General features: G+C 42.4%; 1 protein-coding gene across 5 annotated transcripts in view; it reads left to right on the top strand.

The window, feature by feature from the left end:
• Nucleotides 1–19,770, top strand: part of FGGY (FGGY carbohydrate kinase domain containing) — a 199,388-nt gene that overhangs the window by 17,509 nt on the left and 162,109 nt on the right. For all 5 annotated transcript variants that reach the window (XM_066625344.1, XM_066625345.1, XM_066625347.1 and 2 more), the window contains 3 exons: nt 120–331; nt 6,976–7,087; nt 8,144–8,295. In XM_066625344.1, coding sequence (XP_066481441.1) covers nt 131–331; nt 6,976–7,087; nt 8,144–8,295 — 465 coding nt within the window. In that variant the 5' untranslated portion in view covers nt 120–130. The remainder of the gene's footprint in view (nt 1–119; nt 332–6,975; nt 7,088–8,143; nt 8,296–19,770) is intronic.

Genomic DNA, 19,770 nt, shown 5'->3' with positions numbered 1-19,770 from the left:
TTTGTTGCTACAAATCAGTGGCAGAGCTGAAAAGTGATCTGAAATAGTGAGGTTTTATCTAAATAAAGCATTTTTTTTTTAAAAGAAAAACTTAACTTTTGTTTCCCTTTTGTTCTCAGGTCTGCTCAAAATGCAAAGCGAGAACCTGGAACCAGTAAATTACTATGTTGGAATTGATGTTGGCACAGCAAGCGTCCGTGCGGCTTTGGTAGACCAGCTTGGGACGGTAGTGGCTTACGCAGAACAGCCAATTCAAATTTGGGCACCACAACCAGACCACTATGAGCAATCCTCTGATGACATCTGGGCTGCTTGTTGTATAGTCACAAAGGTACAGACATAAGGATCCACTATGAATTGTCTGCTCCATGGGGTGAGATAGTTTGTCTAATGAGATTCCATTGTGCTTTCCTCCAGCCTTTGTCAGCTTGAACCTTTCTCACTGATATCAAACATGAAGACATGTATGAATTTAGAGGGGCTGAAATAACTAGCGACATTTGCTAGCCAATCTCCACCCACCTCTAATTTCAGAGAAGATCAGTAAAATATCTCTTCTTTGGGCTTTCCTATTCCAAGTCTTCCCTTGTGATGGGTTCACCTGTGATGGGTTTGCCAGATTTTGTTAGTGTCAAGGAGCTCTAGTAAGAGTCATTTGAGAGTTAAGGTTTTAGCGTTCAGGATTGTAGAGAGATGTGTGTAGTTTTTCTGGTGGGAGAAAATTACACCTTTTGGGTAGAAATATTTTGCTTCTAGTAGAAACCAGAAGGGGGGAAATAATCAGTTGTGTTTTACTTCCTAAAGAGAATGAACTGACCCAGCTGTGTATGGGATTCCTTGTATTGGCAACCTTCAGTCTCGAAAGACTATGGTATCGCGCTCTGAAAGGTGGTTCTGGCACAGCGTCTAGTGTGGCTGAAAAGGCCAATCCGGGAGTGACAATCCCTTCCACACCGGGAGCAAGTGCAGTCTGTCCCTGGTCTGTCTCCCTGGCTATGGGCCTTCCTTCTTTGCCTCTTAGCCTCAGACTGTTGGCAAAGTGTCTCTTCAAACTGGGAAAGGCCATGCTGCACAGCCTGCCTCCAAGCGGGCCGCTCAGAGGCCAGGGTTTCCCACTTGTTGAGGTCCATCCCTAAGGCCTTCAGATCCCTCTTGCAGATGTCCTTGTATCGCAGCTGTGGTCTACCTGTAGGGCGCTTTCCTTGCACGAGTTCTCCATAGAGGAGATCCTTTGGGATCCGGCCATCATCCATTCTCACGACATGACCGAACCAACGCAGGCGTCTCTGTTTCAGCAGTGAATACATGCTAGGGATTCCAGCACGTTCCAGGACTGTGTTGTTTGGAATTTGTATGGGATTCCTTATACAGCAAATATTAGTGTTTTTACTCACATAACACCAGAACCAGGGGACATCCACTAAAATTGAGTGTTGGGAGGGTTAGGACAGACAAAAAAAAATATTTCTTTACTCAGCGTGTGGTCAGTCTGTGGAACTCCTTGCCGCAGGATGTGGTGACGGCATCTGGCATGGATGCCTTTAAAAGGGAATTGGACAAATTTCTGGAGGAAAATCCATTATGGGTTACAAGCCATGATGTGTATGTGCAACCTCCTGATTTTAGAAATGGGCTATGTCAGAACACCAGTGTAAGGGAGGACACCAGGATGCAGGTCTCTTGTTATCTGGTGTGCTCCCTGGGGCATTTGGTGGGCTGCTGTGAGATACAGGAAGCTGGACTAGATGGGCCTATGGCCTGATCCAGTGGGGCTGTTCTTGTGTTCTTATGTACTGGAAGTATTTGCGAGATGAAACATGTTGTGTCCTTCCACAAATCAGACAGAGGAAATTTGCGCAAGCAAAGTCAACAGAAAACGAACAAACCCCTGAACTGGTGGAAAAGAAACGGGGGGGAGGGGCAGGACTAGAAGGTTCTCTCAGCAGATTTGACTTGTGGCATATTCTGTTCCCAATGATAGTTGATGACTTGGGATACTGCCATCAATAAAAACTTTAAAAATGCAAGAAATATACACATACATACAAACACACACATGCTACGATAGCTACCACATGTGTCTTGGTTTTCTACACTAGGCAGCTGAAATGATCCATATAGTGTACTGAGTGTAAAATAAGGTGCTAAATAGTTCTGCATCTCATTGGTTGATCAAGAAGGGTTCTTTGCATCTTTGTCTCTGTGTAGATGTTATGACCTCAACTGGCTGTGAGACTTGGGGCAGGGGGGGGGCTATTCCTCTGTGGCAAGACCTGTCCTCGGACCGCTTGGTGTTCTGAGACTGACTCTTTAAATATGCATGAGCTGCCTGGTAATTCGTTGTTGGACAGTTCACTGTTCTCTTGTTATTGATCAGCCTTTTCAAACATTAATGAGCCTTGCTGTGCTGTGAGTGTCCTAAAGGAGATGGTGAAAGATACAGGGTAGGCACAGCACAGTTGCTATATTGATCATGAAAGAGAATGCACTTTTTCTCATTGCACATTTGTTGCCGAGACCATTGCTTCTTTGTAACTGTTTACTGAAGTCTCTTTTTATCCAGTGTATGCAAAACTATAGATGTTTATACTCTGGATACTCTGGTTTCTCTTCATACTCTGGTTTCTGTTCAGATCATATGAATCTTTCACCTGTATCCTTTTCAAATAACTCTGAAGTCCTTGAAGCTACTCAAAGGTAGTAGCAAGAATGTCTATCTCTGTTGATGAAACTACCTGCATTGCTATCCTGATAATGGTGCTGGGGGAAAGGGTTACTCTTTCCCAATCCTGTTTGAAAATGCCAGGAATTGAACCAGGAACCTTCTGCAGGCAAATATTGAGCTGTACAACTGAGCTATGGCCCTTCCCTACTGTAATGTCCATTGCTAGTAAACCTGGTGACTTTTAATAGCCGAAGGATCAGTTCTTGCTGAAAGAAGGTACTAGATGTTCCACTGCAAAAAATATTTCTACTTATTGCTGAGTAGCACAAGTACCTTGTCTTGCAGTGCTGCTTGCTAAGTCAGTGAGAACCTTTCCTAAGAACTGTAGCAAGTGACAGAGTTCTAACCAAAGTCTTGGTTAGAGCTTCTTTTTGTTAGCAGCTTCAGAGAGAAGAAAAAGTAGGCAAGTTGCTTCTCTGATCATTTTTCCTATTATAAAAAGGCATTGGGTGCAATCTTGAGGAGATTGTGGCAGCAATCCTATCTACACTTACCTGGGAATAAGCCCCACCACCTATCACGAGACTTACTTCTGAGTAGACATGCATAGGTTTCGGCTGTAGTAAGCCTGCTGAAGTTCTATTGAGATCCAATGTGGGAACTTTTGGTGCCCAGATATTACGCTGAATATATTTTCCATATAGATATTGGAGAATTACTTGGAAGGAAATGAAATATTTCCTTCAGTTGTACATTTTAATAAAACTTGCTATTTATGCTCCAAGCTCGTCATATATATTATCTAAATAGTCTTTATAAGTCTGTAAAATAAATATGTACGATTATCACAATATTGCAGTTGAGGAGCTAAGGTTGCAACTATACTAGCTGTCTTCTATGTTTATGGCTGTTGTGGGATTTGAGCCAGGGACTTGATTGTCAAATCAGAACTTTAGATCATTGACAATACCTATTTTTAAACCCCACTTTGTCCTAAAACAGGATTGTGAAACTTGTTGGACTCTGTCACAAACAGGTTAGCTTTGTGTAGAAAAACATGTGGATCACTTCCCTCCTTGTTCTTTAATATAGGCTTTACAGAGATGTGCTAAGCAGCAAAGTCTGTAACCTGAGTCAGCATTTGGGTTCAGCTGAATTACTTATACTGACACTTTTTGTACTTAAAGCTTTTAGGGAGTATTTCAAGTATCAGATTACATTAGACAATTATTGACCCCGTTTCTATTCCTCTTGCTGGAGAACTAGCCTGAATCTGATATAAAAATTGTGGGTAGCTGTGTTGGCCTACTAGGAAAAAAAAAAAAAGCTACAGTAGGGCAATACCTTCACTATGACTAAAATGTTACAAATTGTGTATAAGTTTTTGAGTTCTCTAGAAATCTTCTTAAGGCTGAATGCTAAGCAAAACAGAGAAGGGGGCAGAGGAGGGAAAGGCTAGGCATCTGTTTTATAACAATCCCAAGATGTCATTGGAGCTGCTGTAGGCTATTAGGGAACATGTGCTTGACATTGCCTTTGGCTCATTGAAATGGCCCAAACAAGGACATGTGGAAATTAGGTACCTAAAGTGTGTATGTGCCAATAAAGTCCTCTTTGGATAGAGAGTTTACAGGAGGGGGTTATTTGCTTGGGGTTCCGTTCTAGAACCCCTGCAGATAGGTGAAACCAGGGATATGGGCGAATGCCTGTTCTTACAGTCCAGGGTGGTATGCCACCCGCTCCAGAGGAGACGGGAGCTTCGCTTGCTTCCCCACGCCTCTTAATGCCTTAGCATTAAAAACATCAGTTCTGGTTTCGCTGTGAAACTGGAAGCCACTTGTTTTGAGCTCTGAAGCTCAGCCCAGCAGAGGCCAGGGACAGACAATCCCAGCCTTTGCTGAGCATAGACTCCCTCCAGAGGCAAGGGGGGCAGAGCTCCCCTTGCCTCCAGGCGCATGGGGGGCTTGCGCGGGGGAGCACAACTTGATCCATGGATAACTGAATCTGTGCATACAGGATCTGTGGATATGGGCCCTCCGTATGTTTTTCAGCCAGACTTGAAATACTTTTTTCCCTATTTATATTTGAATGTCATCCTGATTTTCAGACAATAACCCTTTGTCTGAAAGGACAATATAAAGTGGACAATATCCACTTTACTGTTTTTATTGTACCAATGAATTTAAGACCTTTCTGTCCACCTGTGCTGAAACAAGTGTGTTTCCTGTTATTGACAAATTGTGTGTGTGTGTGTGTGTGTGTGTGTGTTTTAATATCAGAAATGAGGTAGTTCCAAATGCTTAAAGCAGTGGTTTTCAACCTCTGTGACGCGGCACACTGGTCCAAGGAGTCAGGCGGCGGCAGCGGCAGCAGCTGTGCATGGGGGAGAAGTGGTGGCTTGGAGCCTCGCGTGGCAGCAAGAGAGAAAAGGGCAGCTGCGCAGGGGCTTGAACGCTCCTGCTGTTGCTGGTGCCTGCCCCCCGCACTGATTGGGTAGCCAGCCAGGCAGCTAGGGAAGCCTGGAAGAGCTCGCAGCAGGCAGAATGTGGAGGGAGTGAGGGCGAGCAGCGAGAGGAAGGAGGGAGTGAGAGTGAGAGTGAGCCTGAAGGTGGAAGCAGGTAGGAGCCAGAAGCAGCTGGCTGGCAAGGATCCTGGAGAGACCCTTTTCCTTGCCTGCAATGCCCCAAAGTGACCATGCCTGCATTGCCTCCCCTGGCAAGGCTTTGGCAGGAAGGGCACTGGGCCACAATCCTATCCACACTTACCTAGGAGTGTGGATAGGTATTTATGGAGTGTGGATAAATACCTAGGAGTGTGGATAGGTATAGGATAGGATAGGAGTGTGGATAGGTATAGATACCATTGACTATAATGGGGCTTACTTCTGAGTAGACATACAGAGGCTTGGTTGCATTCTTTCTTGAATAAATGAGCAGGCAAGTGATGCTTTTCTTCCCCCCCACCCCACCTCCTCCCCTCCTGTATACACATCCCCCATCATAATTGCAGTTAACCCCTCCCCTCCCTCCCTCCCTCTTCACCACCTTCCAAAGTTCAGAAGTTGCCTCCCATTCCCTTTCTCTCTCTCCCCCCCCCCACCCCAGTGAATCCTGCACTTGTTTCAGCCACATCTCCTCACTGTCCCTCCAGTATGCTCAGTCTCATCTCTCTTTGCCACTTCCTGGCATTTCAGAGCACATCAGTTGATAACAGTTTGAACAGACCTGCTTCAAAACCTTTCCAGAAACCACGTACACCTCCCTCTCCAAGCTTCTGGGGAATTTCTTTCATTGTCATGTAATGATCTAAGGCTGGCATCCTAACCACACTTTCCTGAAAGTAAGCTCCATTGAACAAAATAGGACTTACTTCTGAGTAGACCTGGTTAGGATTGTGCCCTTAGTTTTATTAATTAAATTAATTGTAACATAATAATGTAATTAAAAAGTAGTAGTGTGCCTTGACAACTTTAGTGCTTTGTCAGTGTGCCCTGAGCTGAAAAAGGTTGAAAATGGCTGGTTTAAAGAATGGCAAGGAAACTGGCAATGTGGTTTATTACTGTCATTTTGAGGTCATTTGCTTTTTGACTGATACAGGCCATGGAAAGAAGTTGGGGATATTAATCAAATCACCTGTTTGGCTCTGGGTTTCCCAAATCTCTACACTGGATTCTCTTATCCAAAGCCCTATTCCTGCAGTTGCTAACAGTGCAGTCCTGTGCATTTCTACTCAGAAGTAAATCCCATTATTCACAGGAAAGTGGATATAGGACTGTGCCCTAAAGGCCAAATCCTATCCAATTTTCCAGGCCTGGTGCAGCCATGCCAACAGGGCATGCGCTGAGTCCTTTAGAAGGGGAGCTTTCATTCGGGCCTCCTCTAGCTAAGGGAATTTTTGTTCCCTTTCCTCAGGGCTGTATTGTGGCTGCACTGGCATTGGAAAGTTGGATAGGATTGGGCCCTAAATTATTAGTGCCATATGAAGTCTGAAAGATATAAAGCCCCAGTAACACAAGGAATTTGAGAGACCTTGAGTCCTCCCCCCACCAGAGACTGAAAAAAATACCCAAGATATTGGGATAAGCAAACCAATGGTACTGCCTTTTAGCAGAAGTAGTTATATATTATGTGAAAGTTTTTCTGTGCTCATGTACAATTAAAGTGCTTAACCAAACAGAGTCTTGTGAAAAAATAGTGTCTTTTTTGTTTGCTTTCCAGATTACTAATTTGTAGGTTTGGGGTGATTGCTCTATCCCTGCTCTCTGTGTGTGTGTTTTTTTTTAATATGCCCTTTTATTTTTGTTTTCACAGAAAGTTATCCAAGGAATAGATATTGGGAAGATTCGAGGTCTTGGTTTTGATGCGACCTGCTCCCTTGTTGTTTTGGACTCTCATTTCCAGCCCTTGGCAATAAATTCTGAAGGTAAAATGTTCAAACAAGATCCTGAGTTTTCTAGACTCAGCTGAATTTCATTTCCAAGAGTTAAAATGAAACCATATTAAACCATATTAAAACAGCCTAATCCATTGTTGCTTAAACGGTGGGCCAGGACCCACTAGGTGGGCTGTGAGCCAATTTCAGGTGGAACCCCATTCAATGTATATTATATTTTTAATATATTAAACTTGATGCTACCATGGTATTAGACTGCATTTGGGGAAAAGTTATAGATCTGTACATTTAACAGGCTACTGTGTATATATGCTTTAGGCTGCAATCCTAACCACACTTTCCTGAGAGTAAGCCCCGTTGAACAAAATAGGACTTATTTCTGAGTAGACCTGGTTAGGATTGTGCCATTAAAGAATTATAGTGAATGGGGCTTAGTCCTGGATAAGTGTGGATACGATTGTAGCTTTTGGGATGTTTGGGAAAAATTTTTTTGTTTGTTTAAACTGCTTGGGAGGGTTAGGAGGATTATTCTCTATTTTAAATCAATTTCTAAACATATACTTTTTGTAAACTTTTAATTTACTTACTTACTTGATTTAATTTTGTCATATTGAGGGTGTTAAAAATTTTCTGACTTGATGATGACACTTCTAACCATGACATCATTTCCAGGTTAATGACATCACTATCGCTGGGTTCCAACAGATTGTCATTCTAAAAAGTGGGCCCCTGTGCTAAAAAATTTGAGAACCACTGGTCTAATCTATGTAATTAGGGTAGAGGTGGAGTACTGTCCCACAATGGTTTGGAACAATAGCACAGTTTTCTAGGATATCTACATGGGTTGGTTTCTTCACGGGCAAGAATTTTAAACTAGAAGTGTCACCAAACTTTCCCTAAAGTAAAATGGATGTTAATTGGCAGTGTCTTGCTGAGGTGAAATAATTGTCAGAACTGGGGCTTAGGCTCCTTAATCATAAACAAATTTTCACTAAGGGTCAAAGAATTTCTTGTGTTGCCTGATGGTTGGTACATTTCTCTATTTAAACCATAACTAAACTGGAAAATTTGACCTTGTGTTATAAGGAAAATGCAACAGAAACATCATCATGTGGATGGACCATCGTGCAGCAAATCAAGCGACACACATCAGTGGGACACAGCACGATGTCTTGTGCTATGTTGGTGGTGTGATGTCGGCTGAGATGCAACCACCTAAGTTGCTGTGGATTAAAGAAGTGAGTACATCTAAAAATGCAACAGATTTTGGTTAATAGACAAGAAGTGTTGATATTTCTAACCTATATGCTAAAGTTTATTCAATGCTGAACTCTTCTGTTGAAAGTGAATGGAGTTCTAACTATTGGCAGAAGCAAAAACCAAATTAAACTCTTGGAAGGTGTTTTTTCTCGGTTTTTACATTAGCTATTTCTGAATTGTTAGATTCCTGGCATGATTCTTCTCGTCATTACTGACTTTTGTAAAAGCCTTTATTCTCTGTAGAGAACCTGGCATCTTGTATATTTGACTTTAGGAAAATGAAGTTAAGCCTGCATAATTTACTACTAAAGAATATTTTATATCCTAGCACAAATATGGCCATAGGGCATAATGCGGTTAATGTCCACTGGTTCATGTAGCCTACAGTGTTGGAAAGTACTGTGACCATCTTCTCATAGAGCTGTATTTGTGTGCATGTGTGTCCTTCTCAGAGTTTGCAAGCAAGATTTTAAGAATGACTGTAGTAGTGCCCTCATTTTCTGAAGTGTATATATCAAGGGAAAGCTCCTGTGCTCAGTGGCAAATCTGTCTCCCTAAAAGTTGTCCTTTTCCTGTCCTTCCTTGGCTCTTGTGGCACAAAGGATTATCAGACTCCACAGTACTATAGACGTAGAGCCCAGAAGATTAGCAGGCTGCACCCTGTGAAGCCTGATAACGGATGAGGCAATTGGTTGACTTTCTTCCTGGTACTGAAGTTCTCCCAATACATTCCTGAAGGACACTAGAGCTTTATAAAAATTGACATAAACTGATAGAGCATCACAATTTAAGATTCACTCCATCTAAGAATACTGTTATGCTAGGTTGCTAGGTAAGATTTTGGGGGAGAGGATAGAGCATCTCCCTCATGAATTGGATACAATACAAATTTTATTCATGGGCAAAGGCCATAATATAACAGTGATGTTATTGCTCAGTAGAAAGTAAAAAGAGTTGTGGACATTATGGACAGCCATGTAGCATGGAGAAAGGTTGGACACCGAACAGGGTTAAATTTTCTTTGTTTTTCTTAGAGTAGGAGTAATCAAATGAAGAGACACTTTGCCAACAGTCTGAGGCTAAGAGGCAAAGAAGGAAGGCCCATAGCCAGGGAGACAGACCAGGGACAGACTGCACTTGCTCCCGGTGTGGAAGGGATTGTCACTCCCGGATTGGCCTTTTCAGCCACACTAGACGCTGTGCCAGAACCACCTTTCAGAGCGCGATACCATAGTCTTTCGAGACTGAAGGTTGCCAATACAAAAATCAAATGAAATGGATTAGCATTAAGTTCAGGACAAACATAATGTAGTTCTTTACCCAACACATGATTATGTTGTGCAGTTCATTTCTACTGCTTGTGATGAGCAGGTTCTTGGTGGGTAGCTATCATGGCTTATAGGCGCTGACTGACAGTGCAATCTTATCTTGCACTGGAACAGGAAGGCCAGGAGGGCGCTGTATCCAGTGCAAGATAGGGCCTCGAAGTGGCTCAACCAGAGGTAAGGGGAAACTCTTCCCCTTACCCCCGGGTAAGCCACTGCAGCCCCAAAGATTCTCCCCCAGCTTGCGCCACATCCTGAGGTGACATAAGTCTGAGAGAGCAGAGCAGCTTGAAGCCACTTTGCAGTGCTTGGGAATGGGGGTTGGGACTTGTGCTGGCCCAAGAGTGCCTTAGGATTGCGCCCTTTAGTATGGAAGTTCTAATTTCAGTAGCAATATACGCGTACCTCTGATTACCAAATTCTAGGGACAAGCAGAGAATAAGCACCTCCATTATCCCCTGCTTGCGATTCCCTCGGGAGTATCTAACTACTCACTGCTGGCGACAGAGTATACTGACCTTTGGTTGTCTCCTCATGGAAATTCTTAGCCTGTGGTAGGTATGCTAGAAGAACACCATAGCTGTCTGATTTGAGAACATGTCCAGGGAAACATATGACATTTTATGCAGGGTTCTCTTTTAGTGTTGCTGATAAGGTGTGCATGTGTGTTTTGTGTTTGTGTGCCCGTGTGTGTTAAAAACAGAATGAGTGTAGGTAGATTCACTTCCTGAAGCAAGAGGAATGACTGATGTTCCTGTCTTTACAATGGTTCCCACCACACATCCAAAGGTATCCACCAGTAAAGGTGAAACTGCATGACAATTGACGATGTATTTATTAATAAAATAAATGAATAACAAAAAAATAAAACTTTCTATTCTTCCCCTCTTATTATAAGACCTAAAGAATCCTGTCTTACTAAAAGGAGTTTCTCCCAGCTCTGTGCTTCTTGTGACTACTGGTTGTTGCAAAGTACTCAACTTTTCACCAGAAATTGCCACCTGATCTGTCCTGTTGGGTATGAACTATAGCCCTTGAAGAGACAGAAGGCACTGTACTCATAGAGTCAAATTCTAATGCCCTCTCTCTATTGGAACTTCATGCAGCTCAAGCTGATATATAGCTTCTTAATACCAACTGTCAGATGAAAGGAAAAAATGTGTGCCACTTGAATTTTTTATATCTTCCACCAGTCTGGCTTGTACATTTGGTCTCAATGATGCTTTCTTTCTCTTAATGAAGTCCAAATGTAAATGGCCCCCCTGTCAACTTACAACAGCTGGAGTCTCTTTCCCTGACTCTCATCATAGAGTAACGTGATGGTGTGTGTGTTGGGGGGTGGGAGAGGCTAGAGAAGGTCAAGGAAGTTAAGTGGCAGACAGTGATAGTGACAGATTCATGTTAATAGGGGTTAATTAGCATTGCTTGTGGACCCCTCATGAAATGTGAATATTCAGTTAAGCTTCTGTTGCATACTTCAGCGGCCTTCTAATTATTTATAATAGTTTTAGGAAAAGCTTGGGTTTCATACTTTCTCTTTAAAAGGGAGTTAGAAATATCAACAAATGGAGTTTGCCAACAAAAATGTTTAGTCTCATAGCCCCAAGCAGAGAAGTGTGGCCACAGAGAGAAATAAGTGGGTGTGAAGATGTAAGATTGATGTTGTGTATGTGGAGTAGCTAATGGGAACTTCTGCAACACTAGTCCACCACCCAGTGGTCAGGTCACAGGATTTGTTTGTTATGTCTGCCAGCCAGTACAAAACAACCTGTGCCTAGTAAAATGAATTGGCTTATAGTTTCTCTTTCCCAGGTGATTTGGAACAGAGGACTGGGATTATTCTCAGGGCCACATATTGGTTAGCATACTGCTGTGCTTTGTGGAATAGGTTGAGCATCTCTGGTTTAGTAAGGGCGTTTACTGAACATTATATTGCTCTTCGTGTATATGAAGTGCCTCATAATGCTTCTCCCACAAAAGGAAGGTCTTCCAGAGAAGATCACTAAATGGAGTGCTGGAGAAGAAAGGGATGAGACTAAGCAGAATGAATATGCAGAATGAACTGACCAGCAGGTCAGAATGATTGTCTACAGGCAGGACTGCCTACATGTGAGGGCTCTTGACCAGTGAGCTCGTTCCACCAGGTGCCCTCTGAATCCTCTGAATCAAGAAGACCTTGATCCCTGTGATGATTCAGGGGTTTCTGGGTGCCCTTCTGGGGATAGGAACGGTTGGAGAATGGAATGCTGCTTTTCCCATTGAGAATTGTGTTGTACCACTTAACTAAGATGGGCACTGGGCAGACCTTCAGAGCTTAGCAGTAGACCTTTTGATGGCCTTGGGTCCCCCAGCAGGGGCTCAAGGTAGCCGATCCGTGATGCCAAGCCTAACAGAGAGTCTGAACATTTGAAAATGATGAATTTAAAAAAAAAAACACAACTGTTTGGAAATAGTTCAGGGTGATTATTATATTTTCAAGATCTGTTCATGTGGTTTAGTTTTCACTTTAGCATTCTTTTTGTTCTTGCTGTAATGTTTAAATAATGGTTTATTGTTCTCTCTGAAATGGATTCATATGAGTAGAAAGGATTACAAAAACTATATTATTAAATTTGTATACAGATCCAGAGGGTCATAATTATTGTACAACAATAATTCTGGAGTAAAAAGGATGTATGAGCATGGTGGTTGAATTTATGGACTTGCTTGGTCCATATACAGTATGATGAAAATGAAATTTTGTGATACTTACAATTCTGATTTACATTTTTTACATTTACAGTTTACATTTCCATTTGAAAGATGAGTTGAAATGGAACTACAAGGATAATCCAAGATCCTGTAATGGATCCATATATAAGCTGGGATTTGCATCCTAACTTCCAATGTGTTAATTGTTGCTTTTGAATTTGCACCCTCAAACTTGGGCGGCTTCTAAAAAAGCTTTTAAAAAAATTTTCAGTCCTATTTCAGATTGATATAGCTTATACTAACAAGTGGAGATATTAATGAATATTTTCGAGTATCAAGCCATGGTGTTGTTTTTTTCTTTCCAAGAACTCAGATACATCAATTATTATACATCTGTATATTCAGCTATATCTTAATTTCTTATGTATGAATTATGTTGTATATTCCTGATAAGCATGCTTAGGCAGGAAGAAATTAATGCTGCAATCCTATGCATACTTTCCTAGGAGTAAGCTCACTGAACACAATAGGATTTACATCTGAGTAAACATGCATATATTGCACTGTAAGTTATTGGTAGCATTAGTTTAGTTAAAGCTTATTGATTTTGTTTTTACTAATAATAAAATGCAAAACAAACAACCCTAGGGGAATACTGACCTTCCCATGTACCAACTGAGAAAATACAGAGAAAGAGAGAGGAGGACAGAGTAAGACTATGAATAGAAGGGAAAGAGGAGGAGGAGATCCACCAGGCATATCAATAAAGAGAGCAGTTTTAAAAACCAGGATTCAAAGAACTTTAAGAATTCATACCAAATTCCATTGAACTTAGTTGTGGTATCACAACTATTAAATACTATTATATCTTTTACTGTCAAGTTCAGAAGCCTCTCTGTCCAGGTTTTAATGTATGGTAGGTGCAATACTTCCATATCCCATCAAAATGTATATTTTTTTTGTACAATACAAAAAAAATATTAGTATTTATTACTGGGTTCCTTTTAGTTGCGTATGAATCAGAACCTTTAACAAAATTTAGATTTAATGTTGAAATGATAGTGAGAACTAGGAAGGAGAGATTAAACGGCACAAGACAACCCCTTAAGACAGGAGAAAAGTGTTCCCTTATTGAGCAAGCATTGTATTTTCTCCTTGATTCCACTTTCCTCAGGTCACATTTTAATAATATAATTCTTCTAAATGTGTTGCTGCTACTTGTTCCTTAGAGGCAAACTTTTTGGGATTGGCTGTGCATTGGGACTGAGATGTTCTTGGCAGAGCTTTGCAGAGAAGTTTACACAGTGTCTGCCTGCACGGTGTCTGGCTGTGATCTCTATCTTTGGCTTCTAGCATTCAAGGGGATGAAATGTCACCCAATTCACTATTAAAAACATTTCTTTTAAGTATCATGCAGCTAGAGTGTCTGTAGTTCTTTGTTAAAAAAAATTAAAAAGTCTCCAACTGATCTCATTTTTCTTCCAAGATGAGTGAAATGATTTTCTCAGATGCCTTTATGCCAATGAGTAGTTTCTCATTGCCTAGAAATGTAAAGAACCTATTGCAACCACTTGCATTTCATGGCCTTTTGGCCTACTGTTTACCACCACCACCACCCCATTTGTGTGTGTATGTAATATTTTTTAAAGAAGTAAAAAAACTTGCTAACTAAAGTTAAGACCTAATGCATTTGTTGAAGTGGTCTCTTGTCCATGAAAACTTATGTCACAATAAGCCTGGGACAGCCCAATCTTGACTGTAGCAAAAACAGGCTGGCTGGTGGGCCTGTGTTGTATCCAGCACAAGTTTGGATCTGGCTGTGGCTCAGCCCAAGGCAAGGGGAAACTTTTCCCCTTTCCCGGGGAAAGCCGCAGCAGCCCTAGTGGGGCTACTTGGATCTGTGCCACCTAAACCGGTGGTGTAAATCTGAGCAGCCCAGGACTGCCCTGGGCCACCTGGGAATGGGACTAGGATCCACCATAAGTGTTGAATCCTGGCCCCTTCTCCTCCTGCCCCTGCCTGCCCCCAGGAATGCCCACCTCCACCCCAAAACGCCCCCCTCCTGCCTCTTCCCTGCCCTCCTCATGTCCCCCTGACCCCTACCAACACAAACTCACCTGGTCCATGGCTCGCGTCGGAGCAGGAAAGCCAGCGCACATTCATGCACCGGCGTATATCCCCAAAAAGTGGTGTGTGAGTACTTTATGGCACTTTCGCAGAACAATTTGGCTGGCCCAAGGGACTTGTGCCAGCTGAAAGGAGCGCTCAGGATTGAACCCTTCGTCTTTCAGATGCCTCTCGTTGCCTAGTTGTAGTTTTCTTTGAGGATGATCTTCTAGGCAGAACTCAAGTAATCTGTATGGCTAGTTCTATGTATTTGATGTCGTCAATATGCTGTTTAATCACATCACAGAGTTCTTTCAACAGCCCAAGCAAGCCCCTCTGCTTTTAGAGTGGGTTTCTGTGACTCTCAGTTCCTCACTATGCCATGATTTTTGTTTCTAGTCATTTTGTATAAAATTTAATGTGAAGCACTCACATGAAAACATCCATCTTACTTAGGCTGCCCTCTATAGCTGTGACTGCAGAGTCTTAGCCTGTAACAGTGAACTTGGCATCTTTTACCCAAAGAAGTTCAGGAAAATCAACTACCTCATCTCGTGTCGTTAAGAAATCCATATAGGGTTGTGTCAGCTTTCTTGTGGCTACTGCACAGCACTATGGCAGGAGAAAGAGAGTAATGCCAATGACTGTTGAGTCAGTTCCAGAACCAGAAGCAAGTTAGTTTTTTGAAAGAGCTTCCATGCACCAAAATCTGTAGGGAGAGAACTTTGCTTAGCTAGGTTTTGATCATTTCCATTACTAGTGCTACACCACAAATGTGGCATAGTGCCATCTTCTGGCATCCAGACAATAGTGTCTGATCTGGTGGGATTTGTTTTGCCAGCGCCACAAGCTATAGGATCAAGTTGTTAGTCATTTTCTTCTGCTTCTGTTAAATTGTTAGAAGAAGCTGACACTAAAGTCTATGTACAGCGCAGTCCAAGTACATGAGATGCACTTATTAGTCCGGTAAATAGATTTTAATGTCTTTGTTTTGTTGTGTCTTTGTAAGAACCTTGACACATTTGTAATAAATAATGGCTCATTGCTTTCAGCATACAATAATACAACCCATAGCACAGAAGATACATTCCCGCAATGTAGAGCCCTGTGTGAAACGGTGCTGCAGGAGATGGGCAGCCCTGTTCTGTCTTGTGAAAGGTGTCTACAATATCTTCTGATACAACTGCAGATTAAACCTAGTTATCTGCAGAATTTTTATCTGCAGATCTGGCTCAATGTGGATCTCCTGGACCTGCATTGAGCCAGATTTAGCTCAACCTGCACCTCTGCAGGAGGTGACCAGAACTGTGCTCTGGTTGCCACCGGAGGCTCTTCTGAAGCCCGTAGAGGCCACAGAATGGCTCTGGATGTGATTCACATTTTGCAGCCCCAGTGAGCTGGAAATCATTTTGTTATCTGCAGTTTTTTGTATCTGCTGGGGGGCGGTGTGTGGGAATGAATTCCCTATGGATATAGAGGCACAATCTGTATTGCCCTGAAGTCTAGAGCGACATTGGTGTGGGAAGGAGCCATTATGCACATGTCGCCCATGACTTCAGGTTTCTTATGTGACTTTTTTGGTATGAAAGGGGCATTTCCATGGCTCCTACATTCTGAAGGTAACATAAATTGCTGGTGATATCTACTCAGTGATTTGTATTCATGTAACGCTGGTGGTATGTATTCAGTATCCTCTTCTGCTTGTCACTCACCTATGAATTTTCTCACTGCTCATTTCTCATGAGTATGTTTAAACCCTGGTTGTAGAGCCTTATTATTATTTATGCCAAAAGGCCTTTGTTATGTTTTCTTTCCATGATGATGATGCATATCAGTTATCTCTAAAATGCATTCTCTCTATTAAACCAGTTTTGCTGTAACACGCTGAGGACACATCAGGTCCGTAATTAATTTGGAAATGGGTGTTCCTCGGTTGTTCTTGGATCATGCGCTCATGTACTCTAATAAGAACAGTTTTGAAACACATCCAATATAACATGCCTCATTCACACTTCATTTATTTGGGGTGGGGGGCAGGGGGAAGGAGTCATCCCTTCCAGTGCTTTATTTCATAGGGCAAAAGGCCAGAGCATAATACCTTGGCAATTAATAACCAGAGGACAACTTCCCTGTAATTGCTGTCTTGTTTGAAAAAATCAAGAGGCATGAAGAACAGCAGCTTGAGAAAGAAGAGAAGGGCAGTGTAAATAAACCAGATTCCTCAATCACCTTTGACCCACAGTAACCTGCAAAACATAGATGCTGTGAATTCCTTCTGTCAAAAGCATTCTTTAGATAGTTGAAGAGGAAAGAAGAGTTGCAAGGGTGTGTGGTTTTCCCCTCCCCACCACTGAAGCCGTCCTCTCAAGCAGTGGAATAGTCAGGGTACAAGTGATTGTTTGGCATGGTAGGGTGGTGCTGGAGTCCACACTTATCCTCAAGTTATCGTATTGAGTGGGAAAATTGTGCCACAGTTGGAATTTGACTGGCATGTTTTTCTTTTTACATGTACTGCATGGAGGCTGGTTTTTGTTGAGCTGTTTTGATTTGTCAGCAATCCGTGATGGTCCTTTTAGATGTACTTGGCATAATGCCACTTTGTCTACTTACTATTTGTTCTCTCCTGCTACCACCTTGACCCTCAGTCTCTCCTAAGAGTGTTTGATTATGTTTGATTTTTGCTACATTCTAGAGTGCTCCATGACATTATGTTCAATCCCCTGCTACAATTGTGCATGTTGACTGGTGCAGAATGTGAGTTCCTTCATCCAGTATTCTTGATGCTTTTCCAGTGCTGATTAACTAGGAACGTGTGTGTGTGTGTGTGTGTACTGAACAAATTTACTTGGAGCCTACCCAGTGGCAGACTTCCCCAGCCCCGTGTCCAGGGAAAGGGTTTGTGATGGCAGCCCCCCCCGCGAGATGCCACCCCATGCGTGAATCCGTCCCCCTGCTCACCACAACATTACAGAGCCTCATACAACTCCAGAACACACCAGGAAAGCCTCCTGAGGTTTCCCCAAAGTCTTAAACTGTGCTTCCGGTAAACCGGAAGCACAGTTTCCATTCATGTCTGGAGCCTCAGAGAAGTGTCCGCATGGACTGAGAGGCACATGGAGCTTCGTACCCAGGGCATTTGCCCCTTTTTAGTTAATGGCAGGTCCATTACTGAGTCCACCTGATCTCTAATGCAACTCATTTGCAAGAGTGCATGCTGTGATGGACAGTCATTTGACAGTAACTGCAAATGCTGGATTGCTGGGATAGTGCAGTGGTGAAGAGGGAGAAGTGTATTGCAGCTACTTTCAATGCTGGGTTAGGTTGCTATCAAAGCTGGTGTAGCATAGTGAGTAAGAGACTGAGGTGTGCATTGGAACTTCTCCAGTTTGAATTTTGCTTCTCCAACTTTGGATTGGATGGATGGATGGGATGTGTCGGGGTTTCCATAAATGTTGGGGTGTTACTGGGAGGGGCTGCACAGTCATTACTGGGATAGCTGTACCAGCATGGCATTGCCTAGATGAGCTTAGAATCATTGTGCTGGTGCCATCATGTCTGAATACGATTAGGCCTTAAGTGATTTGAAGGAAACCTCATTGGATACATTGATGCTTACTTCTGAGTAAGGGCATGCTTGTCTTTAATAACATTGAATCAGACTGGAGGACAGACGTCATACAAAATGGGAGTGGGGATTTACAAATAGCATTGGCAAAAAGTATACTTGGCATGTCATTGTGGAACATTGGAACATTTTACCAAACAACCATGATTGGCTGTCTGGCAATAACCATGAAAGTAATGTTAAGTCTGACTGTGCAGCATGCATCTTGGGGCAATTATGTGATTCAGAAAGCTCACAAAGACTTGTACATTAAACGTAACATGTAGTTTGGCCATTTAGCAGCAAAAGGCTTCTAATGAGGCTTTTTGAATTACAGTGCAGTGGGTGGAATCTGGTGGAGCAAGGGAGAACAGGGAGACGAAAGCCCAGAGGTCCCCAGGAAAACAGAGTGACTCAACTAATTTTCTTTGCCTGTAGCTATCTATGGTGGGTGAGATGCAGGGTATGAATTGCTGCATTGAGGCGGTTTTTAAAAAGGGCCTTCCCACGGGATTTCAGAACACTCGTTAATTGCGTGGGGGTAGCGCAAATAAAGCAGTGAATTATAATTAACACTGAATACATGGAGATGATTGTCCGAAAGTGGAAGCACATAGCAGAGCCTGATGTTCTTTGTGTGATGACAAATCACTTTCAGGACTGCCAAGAATGAATCACTTGGATACTCTCTTAAGGGCACACATTTTGGGGTCATTGTACTATATTGTGGTTTTTGGAGATGTGTGCAGCCAGTGACTATGTATTTTGCTCTTTGCTGAATAGCTGTGCTTGTGTTGGGTTACATGATTATTGACCAATAAGTCTGTTCTTATAGGCCCTGAATAGCCATGAGAGGAGCATGCTGTAGATAGGATCTAATCCTCAAACATGCCCTGCTTGCTATCAGTAACTCTCAATCTTAACTAATTTGGCTACTCTGCCTTGGTCTCTCTGGTTCTGGCCTCTACTGAAGGAGACTAGGATAGGTTACTCAAAGGCTGTTCAACAGTTCTGACCTTGCATTGGTTGACTGTACTTCACCCCCAGTTCGTTTTCTTTTTAGATCCTGATCATAGCAGCAATTATAGTTTCTCCTGCTAGACTGTCAGTGCCATGAGGCATCGTCAGATAAAACAGAATACATTCTTTTTTACTCAGAGCTGTCTATTTTAAATACAAGAAGAGTAGGGCATGGAAATGTCAAAGGGTCAAGTGCAGCTGGTGGCACACTCAGAATCAAAGAATTGTGCTGTCACACTTTCATCAGGGGAACACTATCACTTTCAAAACCAGTTTGGGGACCTTTCAGACATCATGTGCACCCACTAACTTTCTAACTCCCTGTCTTCTAACCTTAACCTTACCTTTAAATCAACCTTAAATCAAAATTGAAAGTTAGCACCTAAGGGAGGTACATAGGTCTACTCGTGAGTAAGAGCAGAGTCCTACTCGTGAGTAAGAGCAGAGTCCTACTCGTGAGTAAGAGCCCAAGGGTCAGGCATTTAAATCAAAGTTGAAAGTTAGCTGCACCTAAGGTAGCACCTAATCGAAGGAAGGGAAGAGGATAAAGTGAAAAGCAGGTTTTTCTACTTGTTTAAATTAAACCTATACCTAACCCAGGTTAAACTTAATCTAAGTTAGAACATAACCTAAACAGGTCAGTAAATTGGGACACAGGACACAGGATCTAGAGAGCAATAAATAATTAAACAAACCCAAATAAAAAC

The sequence above is a fragment of the Tiliqua scincoides genome, chromosome 4 (assembly GCF_035046505.1).
Source record: "Tiliqua scincoides isolate rTilSci1 chromosome 4, rTilSci1.hap2, whole genome shotgun sequence".
NCBI classification, from domain to species: domain Eukaryota; kingdom Metazoa; phylum Chordata; class Lepidosauria; order Squamata; family Scincidae; genus Tiliqua; species Tiliqua scincoides.
Note: the sequence above shows the minus strand (reverse complement) of the source record. Positions and strands in the feature narration are given on the sequence as shown.